This window comes from Lacerta agilis, chromosome 7 (genome assembly GCF_009819535.1).
Source record: "Lacerta agilis isolate rLacAgi1 chromosome 7, rLacAgi1.pri, whole genome shotgun sequence".
Lineage (NCBI taxonomy): Eukaryota > Metazoa > Chordata > Lepidosauria > Squamata > Lacertidae > Lacerta > Lacerta agilis.
In genome coordinates this window covers 33,585,310-33,604,696 of record NC_046318.1, presented here as the reverse complement: position 1 = coordinate 33,604,696, position 19,387 = coordinate 33,585,310, and the positions used below count along the sequence as shown (strand labels likewise).

General features: G+C 42.2%; 1 protein-coding gene across 1 annotated transcript; it reads left to right on the top strand.

Annotated features, from left to right (window-relative positions):
* Window positions 1–1,235: 1,235 nt before the first annotated feature.
* On the top strand, window positions 1,236–18,569 carry CNDP1 (carnosine dipeptidase 1). Its single transcript, XM_033154796.1, has 12 exons — window positions 1,236–1,270; window positions 6,509–6,631; window positions 7,839–7,982; window positions 8,259–8,421; window positions 9,475–9,563; window positions 11,037–11,237; window positions 13,223–13,307; window positions 14,186–14,346; window positions 14,473–14,637; window positions 15,551–15,692; window positions 17,257–17,404; window positions 18,077–18,569. Exons 1-12 carry the CDS (start codon window positions 1,268–1,270, stop codon window positions 18,165–18,167), a joined length of 1,515 nt encoding a protein of 504 aa, XP_033010687.1. The 5' UTR covers window positions 1,236–1,267; the 3' UTR covers window positions 18,168–18,569.
* Window positions 18,570–19,387: the final 818 nt, after the last annotated feature.

Sequence of the window (19,387 nt, the reverse complement as noted above, 5' to 3'; positions counted from 1 at the left end):
ATCTACTCTAAAGTAAATCTAGTTCAGTTCAATATGACTTACTCCAATGTAATTGTGTTTACACATGCGGCCTTACCAAGGCTGTCCTTTTATGGGGGATGTATGAGTGGAAATGTTTGCTGGCTATAAGGAAAAAATGCTCTATTTGCTCCACAGTTGCTTTCAATCTATGAGCTGAATACATTTGATTAAAATGTAATGAATTTGTGATTTAATGCTTATGGTTTGTTTTTTTGTTTTTTAAATGAAGGTGGTGGTGGTTTTTAAGCAGAGGCCAGGGATTCTTTAGTTGTGATTCCTGCGTTGCAGGGGGTTGGCCCAGATGACCCTTGGGATCACATCCAGCTCCACAGTTCTGTGACAGGAATTGTTTTTTAACTTGACTAAAACGCTTGCTCATTAATAAAATTATGCTGGGAATCTAAACCATTTGTCAACCGACATATAAAATGTACATTGAGAGAGATTCTTAGCAGCTAGCCTGATTGTGCTATTATGTATTACCATGTTGACCTGTGAACCTTGGAATACCAAGGTGACTTTTCCAGATTGCTTCAGTATTGGTTTCAGTGCTCTTTCTGCTGTGAATTTTTGTTGCAAGCTGCTTAAAGTGTTTGCCAGAGGCATCTGATGTTGGTGCTTTCTGTTTCATCTGTTTGATTGTTTTTCTGGAGACCGCTTTTCAGTCCCATAATCTTCCACCCTCAAAGACTGAAACGTAAGAAAAATGTGAAATTGTTTCTTATAATTGTTAACTTTGCTTTATATCAGTTCTTCAATGCACTTCAAGTGTCCATGTCCCAATAAGGCTTCCGTATCAAAATTATGGCCAAGTCAAAGAAAACACTCAACTTTGGGGAGGCTGAATGGGTTCCCCCCACCCACGCACCCACTGCAGGTGTATTTACATAGAACAAACAAGAGATGGCCTTAAAAGCAGGCAGGGGTTGGAGAACAGAAATGAGAGAGAGAATGTTTTAGGAACATTTATTTTGAAGCTTGAATGTAGAATGTTGGCCCCTTTCCTTATAAAATAAGGAAAGGGACTGTGTCCCGTTGCCTTTGTTGACATGTCCTTTGTCCTGCTCCCACATGGTGCTAAGAGTGTTTTTAAAAATCAGCAAATAAAAAGGTGGGGTGGGATTGCTTTTATAAGAAAGCTAGCAGAAACCTGAAAGAAGATCCCCAGTCAGGACAGGAGATTGAAATAGTATTGCTTTGTATGCTCCTCCGCCAAGAGGCTTCTTTGCTGTCAGAACTCCTCATCATGGTACGTCTTCTTTAAGCTCCATACCTGGGGTTTGGATATAGAACAGGGATGGGAAATCTGTGGCCCTGCAGCAGTTACTGGATTCCTTCTCCCATCAGCCCCAGCCAGCATAGCCACAGATCAAGGATGATGGGAGTTGTAGTCTGACAACATCCAGAGGGTCACAGGTTCCTCATTACTAGTGTAGAACATTTGGGTGCAAAATTTAAAATATGCACCTTGTACGCTATCAAAGGAGTCCATCCTCTCTCTCTCTCTCTCTCCTGCATGTATCACCCTGAATGTAATTTTGTGAAAGTCTACCAGAACTAGATTAGTAATTAGTTGAAGTGTAATAATAGTTGAGCCTCACTTTATTGGGCAACTTCCTATCAAGTTTGAAGGAAAGTGCTGTGTAAGTATTTATATATTTATATTATTGCTTATAGCAGTATCTTTTCATGGGCCACATGGCTCTGAATGCTGATTTAACTGAAAGCAAAGTATTAATCACTCTTAAGTGAGCAGGGTGATTATTTTGCTCAGCAAAATACTCAGCATATTTTGATTTGTACAGCCTTTTGGTGTTACTTGAGTAATTAAAATACTGGGGGGGGGGCTGGGGGCACACATCTGATCCAGCTCTTGTTATATACAGGAAGCAATGGCCTGAGGCAGAGAAGTGTGTCCCCATGTGCACCAAACGTGACATAAGGTCAAGTCAATGAGTTCTTGATAAGCATTGCAATGCAGATGTGCAACATGCATGTGTGAGTACCTCTTACATGGGGGTCTCTCGCTGGGCTGGGATAATTTAAGGTGCCTACCTCCCTGTCGGGGACGTGGGTGGCGCTGTGGTCTAAACCACAGAGCCTAGGGCTTGCTGATCAGAAGGTCAGTGATTCAAATCCCCGCGACGGGGTGAGCTCCCATTGCTTAGTCCCTGCTCCTGCCAACCTAGCAGTTTGAAAGCACGTCAAAGTGCAAGTAGAGAAATAGGTACCTCTCCAGTGGGAAGGTAAACGGCGTTTCCGTGTGCTGCTCTGGTTCGCCAGAAGCGGCTTAGTCATGCTAGCCACATGACCCAGAAGCTGTATGCCAGCTCCCTCGGCCAGTAAACCGAGATGAGCACCCGCAACCCCAGTCATCCACGACTGGACCTAACGGTCAGGGGTCCCTTTACCTTTTTATCCCCCTGTCAGTATTTTGCAGGAGAAATTCACGTGCATACTAGAGCTTTAGGGTGGTGTATTTAAACAGGTTAAGTGATCTGTTGCCCTAGTGCAACAAATCCACTTCTTTTCTTTTTGAAAAATGACGTTTGTGGTTTGGAAAGTGACTGAGAAATGCACTGAAAATATGGTATGAACAAATGATTAATGAAAAGACTTGAAGACTTATTGCTACTACTGAATCTTTACTGGGTTGTCAATGTGTTTCCAGTGCTGGGTTTTAATCAGTGTTCACACATTAACCAAAACACAGTGTTGGACTTTGGGCTTTCAATTTTCAGTGGTGCCCTGTGTGACACCAGAATTTGGTGCCCACATTCCATTTTTCCATTGATGGCTCTGTTCCCAATACGGGCGAATCGGTCACACTCCTCCAATACAGATGTGTCCTGTTTCTCTTGATGTTTGTTGTGCCTGAGTCATTGGATACCTACTGCCAACAAGAGCAGGAGTTCCCCAAATGTAGCCTGCGGACCACAAGCTTCGGTGAGGTGACCTATGGAATTGTGAAGACCACGTGAAATATTCTTATGTTGTCTTTTATTGTCATTACCATTTAAATTCCAATTGTTTTTTCCCATGGGAGGTGGGGGCAGCATGGGAAACTCTGTTAGGGTGAACAATACTGAGCTGGATGGCCCAAATAGTCTGAGGCCGCTTCCTGTGTTCGGTTCCTGTCCTTGGCAGCAAAAAAAATCAATAATAATAATAATAATAATAATAATAATAATAATAATAAATAATAATAATAATAATAATAATAATTTGCACCCTGCCCATCTGGCTGGGTTTCCCCAGCCACTCTGGGTGGCTTCCAACATATATTAAAATTAAAATTAATTAAAATGTCACAGATTAAAAACTTCCCTAAACAGGGCTGCCTTCAGGAATTTTCTAAATGTCAGGTAGTTGTTTATCTGTTTGACCTCTGATGGGAGGGTGCCACTACCAAGAAGTCCCTCTGCCTGGTTCCCTGTAGCTTTGCCTCTCGCGGTGAGGGAACTGCCAGAAGGCCTTCGGTGCTGGATCTCAGTGTCCGGGCTGAACGATGGGGGTGGAAACGCTCCTTCAGGTATACTGGACCGAGGCAGCTTAGGGCTTTAAAGGTCAGCACCAACACTTTGAATTGTGCTCGGAAACGTACTGGGAGCCAATGTGGATCTCTCAGGACCAAAAAGTCTATAGAGAAGCTAAGAAAATGCTGCTCCTTCCAAGGCTTAACAGTGTAATCCATTTTCAGGTTAGTCAGGGGTGAGGGTGACTACCTCGGGCACCCCAAAACCTACATCTTTGAGTAGCATGGGGTAGATAATGTATGCACTTGACCAGGGCTGGATTTAGGTTCGATTAGGCCCTAAGCTACTGAAGGTAATGGGGCCCTTTATATGTCCAGCTGTCCTTTGCCAACAACAAATTGTCACTGTTTTTTGTGTTGAATATACGCTATATGGTAATTTGTGATCCTAACAGGTACCTAAAGCCATTTGCACCTGTTGCCATGCAACCAGTCCATGCAGAACGTAGGCACCCTATATGTAGAAATGAGCAAACCAGTGATATTTTAGGGAGCAGGGCAGCAGGTGGGGCCCATTACTTACACCATAGGAGCCTACACAACACAAAACACTGTTGCTGTATGTAGGCTTTACTTTATTTGTTTTTTATCTTATATTTTGGAAATGCATATCAATTTTTTTCTTTCAATTTTGGGGGGCCCCCCAAGGGAGTGGGGCCCTAAGCTATAGCTTGTTTAGGTTATATGTAAATCCGGCACTGCACTTGGCACGTGTGTGTCTCTCCCCCCCCCCCAAGTTGCTGCTGCTCCTCAGTCGGCCAAATTTCTTGGGCGGGCTCTGATACCTCCTCGGAAACCTATGCAGTTCAGTGGAGTTTGCTTCCACTGGGGAGCGGATAAAGGCTCGCAGCCCAAGTTGCCGTCGAGGACAGCCCGTTGTCTCAGCCGAAGGCAGCCGCCTTTCTCAAGGCTGTCCCCCTGCCCGAGGGCACCCTGGGCTCCGCCTTCCTCTGCCTCGGGAGGTTCTTAAGGCTCCCTGCCCAGCCGGACGCCCGCAATGACAGCGGCGCATCTCCGTCAGTCCCGAGCAAGCGGAGCGCTTGCGGGGCCTCCCTTCCCCAAGGCGAGGCGGCGGGAGCCAATCGCAAGCGGGGAACAGCCAGGCGCGCCAGGCTTCGGTTTGTGATTGGAGGATCGGTTTCTATTTAAGGCTCCCGCCCCAGTAAGTGCCGCATTCGCGCTCCGGGCAAGTTTCCTCAGAGGCGTGGAGCTGCTGCTTCTTTTTTCTCGCGCAGCAACTTCGTAAAGGGGGTCTAAAACGGCTGCTGCCCACCGGCCAGGTCAGGGCTGCCACGTGCTGTGCTCTTTTGCCGTTGGGAGCGCCTTTTGGACTCGCATTTTTCTGCAGCCCACGAACTCCAAAAGCAGCAGCTTAGCCTCAGGGGTTGCTCAAAATGCTCACCCTTTCGCTCCACACAAGGGGGGCTAGGGCAACCCAGCCAGATGGCGCTGTATAAATAATAAAATACTTATAATTATATGCTGCTGCTGCTGCTGCTGCTTGACAAGGGAAGAGACTCCCAGGAGAGGTGATGGATTCTCCTTCCTTGGAGGTTTTAAAGCAGAGGTTGGATGGCCATCTGTTGTGGCTGCTCAAGTTGAGATTACTGCATTGCAGGGGGCTGGGCTAGATGACCCTTGGTGTCCCTTCCAGCAAACAAAAATGGATTTCAATAGGGACGGATGTAAGGCTCTGCACTTAGGCAGGAAGAACCAGCTGCACAAATATAAGATGGGGGACACTTGCTTTGCCAGTAGTACATGTGAAAAGGATCTAGGGGTCTTAGTAGACCACAAACTGAATGAGTCAAACAGGACTCTCTAATCCCAGGAGAATAATGTAAAAAAGAAAGAAAGAAAGAAGCCGACATTCTTAAGATAGTTATCTTCTTACGATTGGAAGTCAAGGGCTTTTTTCTCTAGAGATCAATGGGAGTGTCTTTATCCTTGCACTATGTCCTCATCCAGGAATCAATAGGCTGATAACTGTACTGTATAAGCATAATGAATCTGCCCCACTCCTTGCTCTGTATTTGTGCAGAGATTTGCTGTGTCAGAAAAATAAATAAATCCATTTTAACTACCAAGAGTCCCCTATCTGGCCTCTGGGTACTGACCAGACCCAGGCTTGTGCTGTTTTAGCAAACTTGCTGTGTGGTGTACCTTTGGACTCTGTGTGGAAAGTGATTATACCTCCTTCCTCCCAGAACCTAGTTCTCAACTTTGGGAGACACGGATTAGAATGACTACAAATGTGTTAACTCAGCACCCTTGTACTATGGATTCTAGTATACTTGATAATTGAAGCTGTATGTTTTAATTTTGTATTGTCGAGAAGCATACTGCTGGAGTAAGAATATGCAAGGCTTTTAGAGTTATAGAATGTTTTGGCTTTGCCCTATAATTTAATTGTCTGCCAAAGCTGTTTATTTTCTGATATATGAAATATGGTCCTTGAAAGAAATTAAAATATTGGAAGCACTGTTTGAATTGGGTCCCCCCCCCCACTTTCTTTTGAAAGTGAAATATGACTTATGAGTATATGTCCTTGAGTAGATGTTTTTACATGCTTTCACCTTTTGGTGAAAATCCATGCTGAAAGACTCATGCACATAAACTTTACTAGGGTGGTAATGGTAGAAATATTGCTAAATCGCCTTCATTTTTACTGTCTACTGTGTGTGTTGAAACAGCAGGTGCGGATAACCTTCTTTGGCCCGAGGGCTGCATTGTCTGCTTGTAACTCCTTCAGGGACTGCATGTGGCAAAAAATCAGTCATGGGTACTAAACGCTCTTGCAAATGCACAGGGGGAAACCCATTACCCATCACTACCTCAGGGCGAAACCCAGCCCATGAACCAACAATTTGCCCTCTCTGTGTTAAAAGCAGTCCAGGTATTCCTCCTCTTCTTGTATTTAACACGCTGAACCTTGTCTCTCACCACCTGCAGGTCTTCCATATCTTCCTTGTCATGCTGCTCTCTGGTGTGGGCAGCTCCCCTGTTTTAAATTCCACATTGCTGGAGGACCAGCTTTTCCAGTACATTGACGACCATCAAGATAAATTTGTTCAGGTAGAAGCAGCGCCAAATTTGAGGTTTGCTAGCAAAAGATGTGCCACTCAACCCCACGTTTCCTTGGAAGCAATTCCTGCTGTATAACAACGTTTACTGCCAATTGAGTTTGCATAGGATAACAGAGCCAGATTGAACCACAAAGCAGAGAGTAACTTCCTCTGCCTCTTTTTTCCTGTTGCTCAGCTAGGCAGTTACTTCGTTACCAAGGTGCTTGGTGCTTATAAGCAAGGTATGACAAAAATGTTGTTTTTCCTCTTTCCTTTGGCAACACCAAATGATATCAACAGGCAAGGCATAGGTACTCAATGATACTCTGTTGCACAACACAACTGTCAGGCGTAGGTCAAAGGGGATCAGTCAATAACTGTTTATAAATAACCCTGCTAGGGGCAAACTAGATGTGGTATTTTGCAAGGATCCATAGGGTCATCTAGTCTAACCCCCTGCAACGCAGGAATCTTTTGCCCAGTGCAGTGCTTGAACTCACGACCATGGGAATAAGTCTCATGTTCTACCAACTGAGCTATCCTAAATGAAGTGGGGTTCTATTTTTTAAAAAATAACAAAAGGCATGCTTCATAGGCACATTCGCTCCTAGGCTTTACACTGACATCACAGTTACAGACAGTTTTCTCTTAGTACCCAAGGCAGGGAAGATAATTTTACAGATCCACATCTATATATTATTATTTTTTGTAAACACAGGCTTCCCCACCCCATATTTTAGACCAGAACGTAGCAGAGATGTAACTAAACAGACAGAGCTGCCCCCATCACTATTAGTTTGGCCCTGAGAATTAAGTTAACTGCACTTGCCTTACCTGTTGTGTTCATGGCTGTTCCTGAAATCAGACAAAGGTTATCTGGCAATACAGAATGAATGCAATTATATAATCCAAACAAAATTTCAGGATGGAGAAAATGGTGTGGGTGGACATCCTTATTGCTGCTCTGATTCTTCCATGCTTCCTCTTAAAAAGGGAAGATTTTATAGTGACAGGTCCCTTAGATGTAATTAGGAGGAAATAGGATTTAACAAGATGGATTACTGCACCTTTAGATAGTGGTCCCACCCAGAGGCCATTTCTATCTAATTACTGAATTCTTAAATAGGAAGGAAAAAATGACCACACAGGCAGTTGTTCATTTAAACCTTTATATGACACTTCATAACACCATGCATGACCACTGTTTTTTATTTCAGACTCTTAAGGAATGGGTAGCTGTGGAGAGTGATTCCATACAACCAGCACAAAGATCAGAAGTGATACGAATGGTAAAAATAGCTGCAAGTCATCTCCAGGACTTAGGAGCAAATGTGAAGTTGGTTGATATGCCCATCCAGCAGGTAACCAGGGGTCTGAGGTGGGCATATATCAGTTTTACGCTTATTCCTCCCCAGCTGCAGCTCCTCATGCAGTACACATCATGGTGTTGGTGGGGGGGGGGTTACCTTCAAGTTGCTATAGTGCGAAGGCAAGGCTGGTTCAGAAAACACATTCCATGAGCAAAAAAGATTCTGCTCATGATTCTTTGGATCCAAGCCTTTGCTTCAAAACGTTATGTCTTCCTGTTTTCCTAAGGTTTTGAATTTAATGGAGCAATACCTCAATATACCCTGCAGGTGCATGATGGCCCAGATATTTCATTACCTCCTGTTGTTCTGGCAGAGCTTGGAGAAGATCCACTAAAGCCCACTGTGTGTTTTTACGGACACGTGGATGTGATGCCTGCTAAAAAGTCGGATGGGTGGGAAACAGATCCCTACATATTGACTGAAATTGGTGGTATGTACACCACCATTGCTTTTGACATGGTTATTTTAATGTTGTACAGTATGCATTTCACACACCCATACACCCACACATCCCTTCCCTAACTTTGTTTCATAATTCAGATTCTGTTTAATGGCTGTCATCCAGCCCATTACTGGATCCAAGCACTGGTCTAACATCTGAACATCCTCACCTGATTCAGATGACATCTCTCTCCAAATCCCCTGACGAGATCACCCAGAGCCTTCATATAGATGGAGCCCTGCAGGACTTCATAGAGCAAACGCCTTTGAGTTGGGCAGAAAACAGCCCTGCAGATAGGAACAAATTCACCGTGCCCCCAGTTCAGTTATCTGAATTGCTGGAAGAGATATTTTGATGAAGGGTGTTATATAATATAAATTTAATTAATAAAATAATAAAATCAGATGCTGTGGATTAATAGTCCCAAGAAAACCCAACAAGTTCACGCTCCCCCCGTTTCTTTCCTAAAACAGTTGATTACCAAAGCCATCTTTGGAGCTAAATCAAAGCCTAAACCCAGAGAAAAATGCATGTGGGTAATCTGCTTCCTCATATCGCTATGAACAGAACCCTAAATGGCAATTTTTAGGCAATATTTTAAATGCCCCGATTCTAATCTATATATTTTAAATGCTGCTGTATACGTGTATATACGTGTATGGTATTTGTTGTGCAAATTTTAATGTATTACTTTTGTATTGTTGATTTATTGAGCTGGTCTGTGACCGTAAAAATAAATTCAAGTCTGCTTCCTCTTGTGAACCACTCTGAGACCTGCAGGGATTGGGCAGTATACAAATTTAACAACAGCAACAACAACCATACCTGGAGTTGAGCCACCCTTACTCCCTTGAGCATTGTTTGAGGGGTAGTGAGGCTGAAGAGAGTACAGTATAGTAAATCCATGGCAGAGGCAAGAGTCAGACCAGGGACTTCCTGATTCATATCTCAGTCTCTTCGTTGTTGTGTTGTACCATTTCAGTTCTAGCCTTAGCACTATCAGAAGTTTAAAAGTTTAATACGAGTTTTCTTTATCTCGAGGGAACCTTTATGGGCGTGGAGCAACAGATAACAAAGGACCTGTCCTAGCCTGGATACATGCAGTGAGTGCATTCAAAGAACTAAGAAAAGTAAGTAAAGTAAAAAGAAAAGTGTGCTGTTACCAGATTTGCTAGTATGCCAAAGGCACACATGGCTGTCATCTTTAGAACTTCGCTGGATGGTATTGCACACCACAGACCTTGTCACAATGGGCCTGATTACATTCAGACCAACACTGATTTAATTCGGAGAATCTAGCAGTAATCACCTTGTATGAAAATCTGAGGTGGAGACTTGAAGACTAGGAAGGGTGCAAAATGCTAGAGATCAGATCTAAGAGAACTAGAATTGGACAAGAACTGTGAAATCAGAAAGTAAGAGTTGAAACATGGATATGATCTGTCCTGCTGTAAGGTAACCGCAGAGAAGCAAAAAGAAAAGGGGGGATTTTCACTGTAACATGGTGGTACACTATCACAGCCAGGGTAGAGTTGGTGTTCCAAGAGTCACAATTTTCTTGGGTTGTTGGGAGAAAACAGGGTTGGGGTCTCCTTCTCCTAAATGGAGACCACCAGCAGCAGTCTCCCCTCAAGCTTCCCCTAATCCACCAGGACCCTCAAGAGCCTCCCCTAATTTTTAAGTGTCTCCATGTGTACTCTATTTTGGGTTCTGCCGAGCTTTCTTATTCTAGTAAAAGGAAGCAGGAATGAAAACAAAAATCTGCTAGTTAGTGCCTTGTCCTGACTAGCTCCAAAAAGAAATATACAGTAATAGGCATGATAAAGAAGCAGCCAGGCTTTATGAGATTTTTGAAACAGAGCAGCATGGTGCAGCGTTTAGGACGTATTCTGAAAAGCTGAACAAGGCATCTTAGGGCTCACCTCACACTTCCAGTTCTTCCATGATTTCTGTGCATGGGTCCGAGAGGTTTTTCTATTGTCCTGCCGCTTTGCCCAGGAAATCCTGCTACTTACTTCTGAATCAGAACAAACGCCAATCCGCAGAAAACCCGATTGACATTTGTTCCGATTCAGCAGTAAACAGCTGGCCTGAAAGTCATTACATAACAAAAGGGTGAAGGTGAAGAACGATCATAGGAGATCATGAATCACTTCAGTTAAATTTCCCACTACAGATGTAAGGCAAACGCTCTCATGCATCTTAGCCAATCAAATTTGTATTTTTATAAGGTGACCCTGTCTCTTCTGAAAAGGACAGGCTTAGATTTCTCAAGAAATGCAAAAGAGGACATTTGTCTTAATCAAGGAAGGATATTCTTGTGGGACAGAATCCAGTTACTCACAAGGGATGATTAATGGCCACTCTTGATTTGGGTATGAATCAGCAGCCAAATGCATATTGTTCCAAACTGGGTGCATATGTGTCAAGGAACAGCCATCAGCATCCCGGCCACTGCATCCTGCACTAGTTGTTATGATCACCTACGTAGAACACATTACAGTAGTTGAGCCCAGAGGTAACTGGACAAAAAAAAAAAAAAGAATTCACTTTTTACTGAGAGTGCATTTTCGTTCAGGTAACTTGACATTTTTTGTTTTTAGGACTTGCCAGTAAACCTTAAGTTTCTTATTGAAGGCATGGAAGAAGCAATCTCCATTGGACTAGAAGAACTGGTTGAAAGAGAGAAAGAGCGGTTTTTCTCCAATGTTGACTATATTGTGATTTCGGATAATACTTGGCTCAGCACGGAAAAGCCAGCTCTTACGTATGGGACTCGGGGAAATGCCGGCTTCTCTGTGGAGGTAAAAGGGTAACAGTGGAGTCACATGTCCTGGTCCACCTCAGCTAAAGAAGGCACTCGCCTGATAGTTAAGTCTTTATCGACAGAAGAAGCACTTACAGCAACTCCCACAGTGCTCCGGATGCACACACATGAGCACACGCTTCCTTCAGGTCACTAGGCAGTTGTCCCTCATATCTGTGCCTGGTGGAGCAGTGTAGCAACAGTGAGAACCCACCCCTCTGCTAGCTTATATACCCTCCCCCTAATAGGTTGTGCACCTGCAACCAAAGACTTCTCCTTCATTGAAGTTGCCGCTGCTCTTCCTACTTCAGGCCCCTCCTGCTTCGAGGATACAGTGGGGTGGTGGAAGGTGGGGAGTCTACTGACCCATCCATCACCAGAACAACCTCTTCTTCTTCCACCACATCCTGACTGTCCTTCTCCTTATTGGACTGCCCTGACTCTTCCTTCTTCCCCTTTCCTGGCTCTTGCCTTGTGGGCAGTGCCAAACCCTATATATCACCGGCCCCCTCTCCTGGGTCATTCCCCTGGTCCCTGGTCCCCTGCCTCTGCCCCAAACTCTTTGGAGCCCTGCCAGTCTCTGACATCATGTGTGTCTAAAACATTATTTTTCTGGCTTTGATGTTGGGTAGAAAGGATGCAAATTGTGCTACCAATAGAGCATTCTTTCCACCCTTTCTCCCACTTCTACTCCCCCTTTTAACTGGTATTCCAGTACACTTAATCATCACTCCCAAGGTCATAGTCACTGTCTCCTTCACTTATATCAAACATTTATTTTGCAAAAACAGGAAGTGCCTGGCTCTGCCCAGGAATTTGTAGAATCAAAATACACTGCACTTTTAAAATGGATAGTATACTTTGTGAGTCTGGACCAGTCGTGCCACAATTTGGGAGAGGTCATGCAGAAGTCACATTTCAGTCCACCATCTTTATTCAAAATGGTGCCTGGCATCCAAACAGTGATGAAGACCACCACCTCAGGAGCCCTCATGCCGAGAGGTGGCCAAAACTATGTCAAAAACCAAAGTAAAGCTGAAGTGATGTTTTGGTCCACCATCTTGATCCATAATGGTGTCCAGTATCCAAACAGCGACAAAGTCTGCTCACACCCTGCATCAGGAACTATTGTGTCAAGTTATCTCAAGAGACAGCCAAACCTATGCCAAGAAACAGTAACCAAAGTCACATTTCAGCCTGTCATCTTGAATCAAAATGGCATCCAAACATTGACAAAGAATGCCACCCTCACCTCGGAAACCCTTGTGCCTAGTTTGGCAATGATACCTTTGAGTGGCATCCATATGTACAACTGGACAGATAGGCAAACTACTTTCCAAAATGTATAACAGACAGACAGACAGACAGACAGACAGACAGACAGACAGACAGACAAATAAATGAGTCCTAATCATGCTGATGCAACCCAGGATACTTCTGGTGGAGATAGTAGTATTTACAGAATTCTTCCTACACAGAGATAGCTGTGTGTGTGTATATAAAACACATTCCACATTATCTTGGGGTTCATCCATCCTGTCGTTTAATGCAGATAGTAAATTTACTGTACCTCCATTAATTCTCCATCTATATGGCATTCTCATTCAAATTTACCCCTTTCCACACTTGCCTCTCCCACAATCTAGATTTTCTCATACCTGGGTAACTTTGAAAACGAGAGTCATGCAGGGCAACAGAAACACATGGCCATTCATATGTTGTTGATGTAATCCAGAGGGGTTGAATGTTAAAAGGAATCAATGCAAGATTTATGCTATATAAATAAAGAAGATGTAAGCTTCAGGCGCAAACATAAAATAAATGTCCATACTACAAGCTCCAATCCTACTCAGAACTATGATGCTAATTCTGAGTAGGATTGGAGCAGTATTGACATTCATAATTATGGTAATTAATTCCTATGGTGCAAATTAAAACAATGATAATGTGTCGGTCGTGATGTTGTCTTCATGTTCAAATTAGGTACAAGGTGGTGAAAGAGATCTTCATTCAGGAGCTCTAGGTGGCATCGTCCAGGAACCCATGTCTGATCTGATAGCCCTGCTTGGTAAAAATCCCGTTCATTTGTCTATATAGTCTTTAATCAGAAATTAAGGTTTGCACCAAATGATAAAAATGCTTGGTTTAGTTTGCATAGGCAAGTTAGGAATTTAGGGTAGTAGAGTGTGCAATTAATTGGCAAACCCAAGGTTTCTATAGATGAATATTCACAAGTGTACATGTACACAAGACTGAGGACTCTCTGAGAACAGGTGGAGAAGTAGGGGCAGGTTATAGTAGCCAGGACTGAGGGCATTGCCAAATGTTCATTCCTTTGGTATTCTCAAGTAACATAGTGGTAAATTATGAATTATTTTATAAGGCACTAACTGTGGTGTTAAAAACACTGAAGTGGAACCCTAATTGGACATGAAATTACATGCTGATTTTTCAGAGTACTCATTGCATTTGCTGAGGCAATTTCTTTGAACATTATGTTGCAGAGTTGCTTGAAACTGAATCACACCTGAAGTTTAAGTTGCTTTTGCTAAAGCTGGCTTGTAATGCAAACATAAAATGACCAGACCATACTGCCTTTAATATTTTATATAATTTTTCAGCATTAACAAATAGAGAGACATAAATTTCACCTAACAATAACAATTGTCCCCACCCCCTAATAACCCCTTGCCCAACACAATGGAAATCCTAAGCACACAACAGCCATTTGCAGTGATGGAAAAGATGACAGACGATGACAGAAGAAATCAGTTTCGATTTCAGTTCACCCACACATAAGGCTGGTTATATCTAGGAAGGAAATATACTACAACTACTTCTGCTACCAATAATAAATATTTTCATTATTACTATTTGAAATTATATCCCACCCTTCCTTCCTCAACCTCCTTGGTTGGTTGGTGGTAAAATGTGTTTGTTCCATAGGCAGTCTTGTGGATTCATCAGGCCACATTCTGATTCCTGGAATCTATGATGGTGTTGCTACTTTTACAGAAGAGGAGAAGAAGCTGTATGAGTCAATAGAATTTGACTTAGAGCAATACAAGGTTAACATCGGTGTAAATAAATTTCTCTATGATACCAAGGTACAGTACTGTCAATAGAAATTGAAAGCATGACAGGACATCTAAAATAAGGGAATTGCAGAAAGATGTTGAGGGAAGCCATGACTGGCTAACTCCTATTTTTGTTTCATTCTTTATGTTTCTAAGGAGGAAATACTTTCACACTTGTGGCGCTTCCCATCTCTCTCTATTCATGGGATAGAAGGAGCTTTTCATGAAAAAGGGATCAAAACAGTTATACCATCAAGAGTCATAGGAAAGTTTTCAATCCGGCAAGTTCCTCACATGAACCTTTCTACTGTGAAATGTCAGGTAATGTTGGTTAGACACACTTGATTATGATTCAGCTTATTTGCACAACAGGTCCAGGCACTGTTTGAGCTTTTACATTTAAAGTAAAAAAAAAAGGCATGTGGTGATGTATTGTTATCCCACCAGTGAAGGTCAGAGACCCCGATTCCTTGACTTTCTCATTTTACAAATTAAGCCCTGAAGAGATAACAGTCTGCTTCGTATTAACAGTTCACAGTAGAACCCTATGGCCAAAGATTTGCTTGCCTAGGTTGAAATTCATTTCCCTCTCCCTTTTGCTTTGGTCTCTTGTCTCTTTAGGATTGACAGGTCACAATGACGCATTTGATGTTGACGGTGAAAAAGCCACAACAACTGAATTCCACTGTCAATGTTTAGAGCAGAGCTTTCCAAACTGTGTGTTGGCATGTTTCATGAACACTCCCCACGCTCCTCCTAAGCGTTGGAAAGGAGTTAGTTTAACCTCCAATTTGCTAGTAAAACTGAATTATTGTGTCGCAAAATGATGCAGGTCTAAAAAGTGTGTCACCAACATGAAAAGTTTGGAAAGCTCTGGTCTAGAGAGAGCAACCTCTTCCTTCAATCACCATAGCCCAGCCCTCTTCACTCCTTCTCCTCCATAAATCTACTTCTGTGTAGAAGATGGAATAGGGCTGCACCTGCTGACCCTTATGTTGTCCCACACTGCCTCTTTCCTTGCATAAAGTTTGAGTCCCAGCCCAGGCAAACTGATATCCCTCCCCACACAGAAGTTGGACTGCAAACTATTTAGTTCCCTGAGCAACCAAATAGTCCATCCTGCCATACCAGTTCAATCAATTAGTGGCAGAGGGTTCACTGATAACAAACACCATGGAATATAGATAATATAAAGACACCACCAACATTTTTATTGAAAACATTTTCTTTTCAGGTGAAACGTCATTTAGAAAAGGTATTCTCTAAACGAAACAGCCCAAACAAACTGACAGTGATTGCTGAAGAGGGTGCATTACCATGGATTACTAGTATCAGTGATCCTCAGTATAAAGCAGCTGCAAAGGCAATCCAAAGAGGTTTGAAATGTTTTTTGAAATATATATATTTGTTTAGAACATTACACATGCTCATTTTCTGTCTCTCTAAAGATGTGAAATATGTGTAAAGAGTAAAGCTTGAACACTACACATAAATTAGACTGTATCACATAATCTGAAATTAAAGTGTTCATTTAGCGTTGTCAACAAAAAGCAGGAAGCTTAGCTTTTCAAGTGCCAAATGTTCCATTTTTATTTAGCATAATAATGTTCTCCTATAGAACCTCCTGAAAACCTAATTTGCATCCCCTGGTGAAATTATTTTGTTTCAGACAAAAAAAGTGTGTGTGTGTGTGTGAGAGAGAGAGAGAGAGAGAGAGAATGGGAAAATTACTTGACTTTTATCATTCTAGTCTTTTTCTGCCTCCTGTTCCTTCATGGAATTTTAAAACAATTCCCTTATCAATGTAACCTGAGGTAACACTGTATATGTAGCCTCCCTTCGATTTAATTTTATTTTTTCCTAAAAAAATATTCCCCTCTTATTGATTTTAGAGAAAATTGACTTACTTGGCCCTGTCATTCTGACAAATCTATTCTGATTTTCCAGTGTGTTTTTAATAATATTTATAGCTTCAAAAATGTTTATTATTATTATTATTATTACTACTACTACTACTACTACTACTACTACTACTACTATTTATTACATTTTCATCCTGTCCTTCCTTTAAAAAAGCTCAAAGTGGCATAAGTGTGAGGTAGCTTAGGCTGAGAGGTAGCTTAATGCCATGGTAGACAACATCACAGTTTTGCCTGCCCACTATGACATCTGTCCTTCCCTTAACAAAAAAACAAAACAAACCCAGAGATCCAACATGCAAACCCGTGTGCTGCATCAGGCCACTTTTGAAGGCATTCCAGAGGCAACTTTTCATGCCTTTCCCCTCAACTAAATAAGCTAGCTCTGCTACCACCATAACATATTATACACATACGGCTGAAATGGAAAAAAAGCTTGTCAGCATAATCAGCTCCAACTGGAAGAACAGGTACAGTTTAGGGGCTTGTACCATGGAAGATGTAGCAGTCTGCTTATGGCTACCTGCTGTGGCACTGTGGGTTAAACCACAGAGCCTAGGGCTTGCTGAACAGAAGGTTGGTGATTCGAATCCCCACGACAGGGTAAGCTCCTGTTGCTCAGTCCCAGCTCCTGCCCACCTAGCAGTTCAAAAGCACATTAAAGTGCAAGAAGATAAATAGGTACCGCTCCGGCGGGAAGGTAAACAGCGTTTCCGTGTGCTGCTTTGGTTCACCAGAAGCAGCTTAGTCATGCTGGCCACATGACCCAGAAGCTGTACGCCGGCTCCCTTGGCCAGTAACACGAGATGAGCGCCGCAACCAAAGAGTCGGACACAACTGGACCTAATGGTCAGGGGTCCCTTTACCTTTACCTTTACTGTACCATGGAAGATATAGCAGTCTGCTTATGGCTACCTGCTGTGTTGATTTTTCTAACCACCACCACAACAGTAGAATTTCTTTAAACAAAAAACAAAAACCAAGAGAAAATTCTTCCCATTACCACTTCCATATGTTTCAGTTTTTAAAAAGGATCCAGATATGATTCGGGATGGATCAACAATTCCAATTGCTCAGATGCTTCAGGCTATAACAAAGAAAAGCGTGATGATGTTTCCGATTGGAGCAGCAGATGATGGAGAGCACTCTCAGAAAGAGAAGATAAGCAGGTAAACAAGGTAGACTAATTCCATACAAGTGCCCTCTTTATAGGGGGAAGTGAGGTATTTCCACATTACCTAGAGACCTAAACTTTAATAGATGCATAGAGCAGAACCCCTAATTACTAGGAAAACAGAATATTTGTACTTCTCTACCTCAAAACAGGAGGAAGGTTTTTTTTATCTCCATATGTTTAAAATATTTCCAAAGCACGCCAGAGTCCAAAACCTGGCACATACGAAGTCCACAACACCCTTGCTGTTAGAAAAGGTCTAGAAATGGAATATGTCTACATCTGTCCCTCAAAATGGCAATGAGGAAGAGAAAAAATAGTGTCCTCACACCCCTCCCTGTACAAACACACAAATACAAGTGTGCATGTTTCTCTGTGGGAATGCATGTATATAAATAATGGCAAGACAGATTCCACACTTTCCCTATCATTTCATGTAGTACTGGTAGTCATTGAACAACCATCTGGTTTCATACTTCGGTTTACAATACAGATTGTTCTTTATTTCTGAAACATGCATGTATACAGTGTTCTATGTACACCAGATTATATGTATATGTAAAATGTCCCTAGGAGTTGAAGAAACGAATTTTGGGCATTTCATACAATATAGTAACTTTAATATTTAGATTGTTTGACAGTTGGTTTTCTCTTCTTTCCCAATCAGAAAAAATTACATTGATGGAACAAAATTGTTTTCCGCCTTTTTACTGGAGATCTCAAAGCTCCATAAGGAATTACTGAGAGACTCCAAGTGACAACTGCAACTTCATGGCAGATCAAGTGCAGTTTGACTACTGGATTTGTAGTTCTGTTATGTATGGTTACAATTCCAGAAAAACGTCAAAGGGCTCTTCCATAAGTTCAGTTCCAGGACTGACATACACTTGTCCTACCCCGCAAGTACCTCCCACCACCTCCAGTATGAATGCATTTTGTCCTTTAAATCTGTGTTCCAGTCATCCCTATATCTCTTAATGCACTTCAGAGCACAAATATACACTCATCTTAATACAGGTGGGCTGTTCTATGCTGTATGTTAATGATTGTTATTAATGTATTATAAATCATTGTCAACTGCTTTGTGAGATGATTGTTCTGACAAGTGGTGTCTTATATAAACCTTATAATAAAATAAAGTAGATCTGCTTCTATTACTACTGCTACTATTACTATTATTATTATTCATTAAATTTCTATACCGGTTTACAACATAAAGACACAAAATACACACCTTGATACCAAACAGTAACCCCTCCTCCAACAGTTTAAAAGGCCATAGATTGTTTAATTAGCCAAAGGCCAGGGAGAAGAGGTAAGTTTTTGCTTGGCTCCCAAAGATATTTAATGAAGGTGCCAAGCGAGCTTCTCTGGGGAGAACACTCAAATGTGGGGAGCTACCACTGAAAAAGCACGTTCTTGTGTTGCTGCCCTCTGGGCCTCTCACGGAGAAGGCACACAACAAGTATTTTGTGCCACATAGTTTCCCCTGTCACTCAGTTTCTGGGTCCACAACACAGCAAAATATGCTTAATCTTCCTTTACATCTTTTGTGAGTTTGGCACCATGGGAAGACTAAACCATGGCACATGCAGTGTTGAGGATCTGATCATCCTTAGAATTTTAGTAGTACAGTTATTACATTTTACATTGTCTGCTTATTTACTGATAATGCATTGGGATATTTGAGACTGGTTTTTGGTTCTAGAAAACAGGAAGCTACTCAGGAGTGCCTGAATGTATAAAAAAAACCCAAGAGCACACCCAGGGCTTTTTTCAGCCAGAACTCACAGGAACTCAGTCAAAGTGGGCACCATGGCCATTATAAGAGAACAAGGGAGGCGTTCATGGTGAGTTCCGGCACCTCTTTTTCTACAAAAACAGCATTGAGCACATCTATTTTGGAAAACATACACACTACCTTGTTTCACCCACAGATACTGTCTTCTTTTCAGCATCAGATTCAGGTGGAACAGAA

Coding starts and splice junctions, on each gene's coding strand:
- CNDP1 (XM_033154796.1), top strand. Junction 7,983..8,258: donor TTGATATGCCCATCCAGCAG/GTAACCAGGGGT, acceptor TATACCCTGCAG/GTGCATGATGGCCCAGATAT. Junction 9,564..11,036: donor CATTCAAAGAACTAAGAAAA/GTAAGTAAAGTA, acceptor TTTTGTTTTTAG/GACTTGCCAGTAAACCTTAA.